The sequence below is a fragment of the Babylonia areolata genome, chromosome 10, assembly GCF_041734735.1.
Source record: "Babylonia areolata isolate BAREFJ2019XMU chromosome 10, ASM4173473v1, whole genome shotgun sequence".
Lineage (NCBI taxonomy): Eukaryota > Metazoa > Mollusca > Gastropoda > Neogastropoda > Buccinidae > Babylonia > Babylonia areolata.
In genome coordinates this window covers 44,463,544-44,472,409 of record NC_134885.1, presented here as the reverse complement: position 1 = coordinate 44,472,409, position 8,866 = coordinate 44,463,544, and the positions used below count along the sequence as shown (strand labels likewise).

Genomic DNA, 8,866 nt, shown 5'->3' with positions numbered 1-8,866 from the left:
CAGTCGTGGCGGAAAACACATCAACTGACGAATCTTGAAGAGGTACGAGGGAATCGGGTTCGTTGCGTCCCTCCCCTCGTTGTTTTGTTTCAGTCTCTTCCTTGCCCGTGGAGGTATCAGTCGTCTTCTGGGCTGTCGTGCTATTCTGGGAAGGCATACCCGAGGAGTCTGAGGATCTGTTCTTGGGGGAATAAAAAGAACTCGTCTCCGCGCTGCTGTCCCACAGTGCCAGCTTGTGGATCAACATTTCTTGTTCATTCTGCGGTAGCTGCTGGGTAAGCGAATTAGAGTCGTGTTCATCCGAGAAGACTTTTAGAACACTGTGACCCCCAACATTGACCTTGGGTACAGTGACGCCATCCTCTGATGTGACGCTAGTTATCTTCTGGTTCTTGGGCTTGCTCTCACAGAATGACGAATGCTCCGTGTCACGACGGCGGTTCTTTAGATGGTCATAGAAATTCTTCTTCAAACTAATCTCCAGATAGTGGATTTTACAGGCGATCAGAGAATAGGGGATGGTCACCATCACCATACTGATGACAAATGTCAGGAGCAGAGTGCCCCTGTACACGGTGTGGTAGACCCCATCCTTGAAGGCGTCATCCACCCAGCACATCTGGATGGTGCTGTTGTCCTTGACCTTGGGGGTGGGGACGGTGGACAGGCCGAAGAGGGGCACGAAGGGCATGGTGACGAGCAGGGCCATGCAGAGGATGAGGGCCACCAGGTAGTAGGACCTGGTCATGTCCACCTGGGGGTACATGGGGCGGACCACCCTGCGGAAACGGTCAACGGCCACTGCCACCACTGTGAAGCTGGAGCAGTTGGTGCTCAGGGAGGTAACCAGGAACATGATCTGCACATCGACACAAGGCACTGTCAACACAGAACGATACAAGGCACTGTCAACACAGAACGATACAAGGCACTGTCAACACAGCACCATCATCATCACACATCGACACAAGGCACTGTCAACACAGAACGATACAAGGCACTGTCAACACAGAACGATACAAGGCACTGTCAACACAGCACCATCATCATCACACACTGATACAAGGCAGCGTCAACACAGCACCATCATCATCACACATCGACACAAGGCACTGTCAACACAGAACGATACAAGGCACTGTCAACACAGCACCATCATCATCACACACTGATACAAGGCAGCGTCAACACAGCACCATCATCATCACACATCGACACAAGGCAGCGTCAACACAGGACGATACAAGGCAGCATCAACACAGAACAATACAAGGCAGCATCAACACAGAACGATACAAGGCAGCGTCAACACAGAACAATACAAGGCAGCGTCAACACAGAACGATACAAGGCAGCGTCAACACAGAACGATACAAGGCACTGTCAACACAGAACAATACAAGGCAGCGTCAACACAGAACGATACAAGGCAGCGTCAACACAGAACGATACAAGGCAGCGTCAACACAGGACGATACAAGCAGCGTCAACACAGAACGATACAAGGCAGCGTCAACACAGAACAATACAAGGCAGCGTCAACACAGAACGATACAAGGCAGCGTCAACACAGCACCATCATCATCACACATCGACACAAGGCAGCGTCAACACAGAACAATACAAGGCAGCGTCAACACAGAACAATACAAGCAGCGTCAACACAGGACGATACAAGGCAGCGTCAACACAGAACAATACAAGCAGCGTCAACACAGAACAATACAAGGCAGCGTCAACACAGGACGATACAAGGCAGCGTCAACACAGGACGATACAAGCAGCGTCAACACAGAACAATACAAGGCAGCGTCAACACAGAACGATGCAAGGCAGCGTCAACACAGGACAATACAAGCAGCGTCAACACAGAACGATACAAGGCAGCGTCAGCACAGGACGACACAAGGCAGCATCAACACAGAACAATACAAGGCAGCGTCAACACAGGACCATCATCATACAAGGCAGCGTCAACACAGCACCATCATCATACAAGGCAGCGTCAACACAGCACCATCATCATACAAGGCAGCGTCAACACAGCACCATCATCATACAAGGCAGCGTCAACACAGCACCATCATCATCACACACCGATACAAGTCAACGTCAACACAGCACCATCATCATACAAGGCAGTGTCAACACAGAACGATACCCGCAGCGTCAACACATCACCATCACGGAGTGATACCGTGGGAGGCGGCCATGAGAAGTTCAGGAACCATTCCCTTTTTGGGCCACTGGAGCAGTGAATTCCTATCCACGTGAAGTGCACAATTCCCGTATTCCTGTAATGCCCAGGATCACACAGAATGAGGAAGGGGGAGTGTGGGTGTGCGTGATGGGGGGGAGGAGGGGCGTGGGTGGGTGTAATGAGGAAGCAAAGGGGTGGAAGAAGAACTGCTCACCTCCACAGGATACTGTCTGGGCTATGGCACAGGACACCGTGACAACATCACGGCAAATAATCGGAATAATGATAGTTATAATAAAACACACACACTCAAGCACACACACACACACACACACACACACACAGCTGCTGACCATCACAAAATGTCAACCCGCTGGTCAGGCCTTGAGAGCCAACTGTGGGTCTGTGTAAACAACATGCTCATGAAAGTGACATGCCAGAAGTGAGGAATAGGAGGTGGTGGGCAGACACTCACGTTGCAGGCAGTGGGGAAGGGGGAGGTAAGGAAAAGGAGGTGGTGGGCAGACACTCACGTTGCAGGCAGTGGGGAAGGGGGAGGTAAGGAAAAGGAGGTGGTGGGCAGACACTCACGTTGCAGGCAGTGGGGAAGGGGGAGGTAAGGAAAAGGAGGTGGTGGGCAGACACTCACGTTGCAGGCAGTGGGGAAGGGGGAGGTAAGGAAAAGGAGGTGGTGGGCAGACACTCACGTTGCAGGCAGTGGGGAAGGGGGAGGTAAGGAAAAGGAGGTGGTGGGCAGACACTCACGTTGCAGGCAGTGGGGAAGGGGGAGGTAAGGAAAAGGAGGTGGTGGGCAGACACTCACGTTGCAGGCAGTGGGGAAGGGGAGGTAAGGAAAAGGAGGTGGTGGGCAGACACTCACCTTGCAGGCAGTGGGGTAGGGGAAGGTGTAGGCCCACAGCACGGCCCAGATCCTCAGCGGAACGGCCACCCCCGTGGTCACCAGGTCTGACACGCTGAGGGTCACCATTAGAGAGCGCATGGAGCAGCGGGGGAAGCGTTTAAGGAAGACCATGACCGCGATGAGGTTGCTGGTGAAGCCAATGATGATCATGGTGGCGAGGGGGATGAGGAGAGGGCCCCTGTTCAACACGGGGTTCAAGCTGGACACGCTGTCTTTGGAAGCGTCCGCCTGCACGAGGACAGTCACAACATGACTGAGGTTTCATTTTTCGGGCCTCAGGTCTGTGAACACAGGTGCACACCAACCAGTGACTCCTGAAGAAAATTGAAGAAAACCATAAACTGGCAGTGATGGAGGCCTGTACTTCTTTAAAATCCAGAGAATAAAATAATAAATATGTACTTCCTTTGTGAGGCTTGTGTCTTCCTTTCCAAAATATCCATTTTTACACGTCTGTCGCGTAGTGTTGAAAAAAAAGGAAATTTGGGTCAACTTGACCCCTCGAATGCGTCATGATTTTCGCTGTTTGTTTTGTTTTGTTTTTTCTTGTTCCCTTTCTTTCTTTCTTTATTTCTATGCGTGCGTGCACATGTGCGTGTGTACGCGCGCATGAGTGTGTGCTCCTTCCCTCCCTCTAGTCAGCTCAGGTTGATGTTTTCCTTTTCTCGTGCATGCATATCTGCCGGTTGTTTAGCTCAACTACAAGTTTGATAAGGACAACTCATACGGAATCTACCTCGACGGGTCAGATCAACTGGGGAAGAACAGTGTGTTTTGCGGGCTTCGCGCCGACGGCAAAGAGTTTCACTTCAACTTGACTCTAAACACGGACCCGTTGTCCGACGACTTTGTGGTGGAGTACTGGGGCGGAAATGGAAGCGTGCATCGCAGCAAGGAATTGTGGGACTGGGATTATTCCGGAAGAAGCAAGGGGCCAACGGTCGTCAACGCCGCACTAGTCACTGTGTGGGGCTGTTCCTGCTCCATTCGTTTTGGAGTGAGGGGTTTTTTACCGATTCGGTTCGGGTTTGGGGCCTCCAGTGCCACTACATTTCCTGGGTCCGTGTCCGACCAGGAGGTCTGGAACTACGTTCTAGTTCCAGGGATTTAATCTCCCGTATTATTTTTTTTTCACGAGCTCTTGAGGTGAGTCAGGTTGGAAGAGTGAAGAATGCTAGTTTTGTTGTTGTTTTTCTACAGACAGGGAGCGGCCGTTGATATATTTCAGGTTTTTTGGTGTTGTTGTTACTGCTGCATTTGAGATACATACTTTAATTTCAGTGCAGTATGGCCCTGCCAATCCTGGTGGATTCAGATTTATGTATATCTGTGTGCACACATTCTGTTATTGTTTTTGTTTTGTTTTTTACAGTTGTATTAAGGCATTCAGCTGTGCATGTGAGTGTGTGCGAAACCCCTCTGTGTGTCTGCTTTAGCACATGCATTGTTGTTTGTTGTTGTTGTTTTTTTTTTTGGTTGACTCTTGACTCAAGTCTCTTTACAGCTCCGAAGAGTGGTCCGCCGTCGTCCTGGGCACCCACAGCCTTCCCTGCACCTGTGAATCCCCTGAGACTGTCACAGGAGTGTCCCCAACGTATACGACGATCGCCGCTTTACACCCCTTGTCTACAGAAGGACTAGGACTCTCAGTGGTCGCCGGCATCGTGGGTTGTCTGTGGCAAGGACCTTTGTGTTCAGAACTAATGCGAGCCGTACATGGATGGTAGAGGATGCGTGTGTATGTGTGAGAGCAGTGCACAAGAGGGGTGAGTGTACGTGTTCGAGCGAATGTGATTTACTCATTTATTTTTTCTCTCATTCCCACTTATGATGTGGCGATTTGTATTAGCGGGTTAGTAAGTTTGGGGAGTGGAGGGGGGATTAAGGGAAATAGTTAGGCCCCACTGCTGTTTTGGTTGTCAGTATATCTGTGTGAGTGAGTGAATAAAGTTTGGTATTGTGTATAAATTCTTGGTGTTGGCTGCATTTAATTGAGCGTGCGAGGATCCGGAGACCCATGTTTCTTAAATTTTCTTTTATTAGATTGCACGGGACCTGTCGGGTTGTAGGTGGGTCCTCAACCTCGACCGGTCACGTGACAACGTCAATTGCACAAAAATACTATTGACATGTGCATGTTTAGCTAAGCAATAGTCCCTGATCGATCTGTATCATTCACAGTGCACAGTAATATGCAAGATGCCTCGTATGTCATGCCTATATTGACGGAACACAGATCTATGTTCAAGTCGTTAAGTCTCTCTCTCTCTCTCGCTGTGTGTGTGTGTGTGTGTGTGTGTGTGTGTGTGTGCCGGTATCTGTCTGTGCCCTGCTCTCTATTTGCTTAATGTCTGTCTTTCTCTTTCCTTCAATCTGCCATGGTTTGAACTCGTCCCCCCCCCCCCTCCAATGCCCCACACCCTCTCTCATTTTGTCCCGTGTCTCTGTCATGTTCTTGGCGAGGGGGGAGGAGCAGGGGAGGCGGCGGGTTGGGGGGGGGGGGGGAGGGCGCGGGGGGTCCATTCCTGAAATATTCCTTCGTGATCAGCTGCTCTCTGGGCAACATAATCTATTTGGTCGCAGCCTTCCTGTATAGGTTTGGTCACACATTCAGATCAACACAAAAATGTCTTCCCATGCTTATCATTAATTGTCGTGTTTCCGAGACCACAGTTAGCCTTTGCATAGAAACGTGTTTGAATAGTTTCCTACTTTGTATTTAAATGGAGAAAAATGACATTCATAACATGACTTGTCTGCTTCGATTACCATCACCGTCGTCTTCTGCTTATTTCAAAATGTCGCTAGATCCAGTTAAATATCCCTATGGCGTTGTGCAACTTTTCGAACATATTACTTATTAGGCCCTATTCAATTTAAAGATGGTCAGTATTTAGATCCTAACATGAATTCGGCTATTTTTCGAATGAACGGCGAGCCTCGGTTGTGAAGATACAACTTCAAGATGATCACCAATGAATAAATCTAAAGAACGCTTTGAATAATTGTAGGTGAGTGTGGCATACCAACCTGCTTGGCTGGGGTGTGAACATGATCAGACACACCAGATGATAAACAAGAGAAGAAAAAAAGGAAGGAGGTCCGCTCCATTCCTGGAAGCATCAAAGTGACGAAATCTGAGCAAAAAAGAACATGGCATCATCGTGACGCTCAGGGCGATCACAGTGACGTCATAAGAAGAGAGAAAAAGGGTTGGAGGTTGTGCCGAGAACACACACACACATGCACACACGATTACATCATTCTACTCGTTCGCAATTCTCTGTGAAAAATTGCCCTAATTTCAGTCGGTGCTCCGTACTTGAAAACACCTGCACACAATTTAGCCAGTAAGATCATCATCATGTTGCTATGGTAGTTGTTTGGAATCCACGATTCCTAACAGAGTTTCTGTTACTGAAATGTTTACAGAAATTCCAAATTTGTCGGACATCTGATCTTCCCCACTTCCCCAAATAGTGGATGTTATCACAGTGAAAGAAAAAAAAAGTTTTACACAATCAGTAGCATTACAGTGTTTACGGTTTGAGCTGCTTGATAATCCTATTTTATTAATAATTCATAACGTTTCTATGGCGCGATATCCAGTACTGATGCTGCTCAAAGCGCCTTACATCATCGAGCCAGATATAAACATAACATAAAACATTACAACAGCTCAATCCAATGCGTTCACAGAATGAATAAAAAAAGCATGATCCACCAAACAAGAAAAATATCAAGTAAATAGTGCTTACATTAAAAAGAAATACATTCCTTAAAAAGACACATTTTTAGACAGACACATACATGCGTGCGCACACTCGCGCGCGCGCACACACACACACACACATACACGTGCACGCGCCCAGACATATATTAAATATATCAACTGCACTAAAACAGGATTACGTGAGTATAAATATCTCTAGCATAAAACTCCATGTAGTGAACAGACTTTGGACTATCCATCGTCCTGAGTACAGATATGTTTGCGGAAAAGGTGCGTTTTCAGATCTGACTTGAAGGTCTGGAGATCAGGAGCATTTCTGAGGGACGATGGCAAAGACTTTTTTTTTTTTTTTTTTTTTTTTTTTGCTGCCCCGTCATCTGCACCGTTTCAGTGGCATTTGCTCCCACACCGCTCACTCTGAGTCACCCAAACAGGATACCATCGATGTTTGGTCGCCAGGAGGCCACACACGAGAGGAGACCCTGCACTGCTCAGAAAATTGTAGTCAATGGAGACTCTGCAGACTGATCTGTAAACTGAGAGGTCATTCGGTAAGATCTAAAAACTGAGAGGTCATTCTGTAAGATCTAAAAACAAAGGTCATACTGTAAGATCTAAAAACTGAAGTCGTACTGTAAGATCTAAAAACTGAGGTCATTCTGTAAGATCTAAAAATTGAGAGGTCATACTGTAAGATCTAAAAACTGAGAGGTCATTCTGTAAGATCTAAAAACAGAGGTCATACTGTAAGATCTAAAAACAGAGCTCATACTGTAAGATCTAAAAACTGAGGTCATTCTGTAAGATCTAAAAATTGAGAGGTCATACTGTAAGATCTAAAAACAGAGGTCATTCTGTAAGATCTTAAATTGAGAGATCTAAAAACAGAGGTCAATCTTTAAGATCTAAAAATGAGAGGTCATTCTGTAAGGTCTAAAAAATGAGAGGTCATACTGTAAGATCTAAAAATTGGGAGGTCATACTGTCAGATCTAAAAACAGAGGTCATTCTGTAAGATCTAAAAACTGAGGACAGTCTGTAAGATCTAAAAACAGGTCATTCTGTAAGATCTAAAATTTGAGAGGTCATATTGTAAGATCTAAAAACTGAGAAGTCATTCTGTAAGATCTAAAAATTGAGAGGTCATTCTGTAAGATCTAAAAACAGAGGTCATTCTGTAAGATCTAAAAAATGAGAGGTCATACTGTAAGATCTATAAATTGAGAGGTCATTCTGTAAGATCTAAAAACTGAGAGGTCATTCTGTAAGATCTATAAACTGAGAGGTCATTCTGTAAGATCTAAAAACAGAGGTCATTCTGTAAGATCTAAAAACTGAGAGGTCATACTGTAAGATCTATAAATCGAGAGGTCATTCTGTAAGATCTATAAACTGAGAGGTCATACTGAGCGCAGTTGAACGGCTGGAGAGGTGGTGCGACGAGAACTTCCTGCAGCTGAATGTCGGCAAGACAAAGGAGATGGTCGTGGATTTCCGGAGAGATCCACCGAAGCCGCGTCCACTTGTCATCAAGGGAGAAGTGGTCGACGTTGTCTCCCAGTATAAGTATCTGGGTGCTATCCTGGATGACAAGTTGGACTGGACTGAGCAGGCCACTGCCTTGCTGAAGCGGGGGAACCAGCGCCTCTTCTTCATGAAGAAGCTGAAGACATTCAACGTGTGCCCTAAGCTCCTGGAGCTCTTCTACAGGACCACAGTGGAATCCATCCTGACCTTCAACAGCCTGTGCATCTTTGGTGCAATGAAGGAGCATGACAAGGCCAGACTGGCGAAGATCCCAAAGACAGCCAGCAGGTTGATCGGTGCCCCAGTTGCTGACCTCCAGACGCTGTTCGAGACCAAGGCTGTAAGGCGCTTGCGGGCGATCAGTGATGACGAGTCGCATCCACTCTCAGAGGAGCTAGGGCGCCAGGCCTCGGCAAGGTCAGGAAGAATGCTGAGTGTGAGGACCAGGACCAACAGGTTCTACAACTCGTTCATACCAACCGCT

General features: G+C 47.3%; 1 protein-coding gene across 1 annotated transcript in view; it reads left to right on the top strand.

The window, feature by feature from the left end:
* The first annotated feature begins 5,321 nt into the window (after positions 1-5,321).
* Positions 5,322-8,866, top strand: part of LOC143286377 (uncharacterized) — a 3,599-nt gene continuing 54 nt past the window's right edge. The window contains exons 1-2 of the mRNA XM_076593917.1: positions 5,322-5,328; positions 8,271-8,866. The exon at positions 8,271-8,866 is cut by the window's right edge and continues 54 nt beyond it. Of these exons, the coding sequence (XP_076450032.1) occupies positions 5,322-5,328; positions 8,271-8,866 (603 nt within the window). The remainder of the gene's footprint in view (positions 5,329-8,270) is intronic.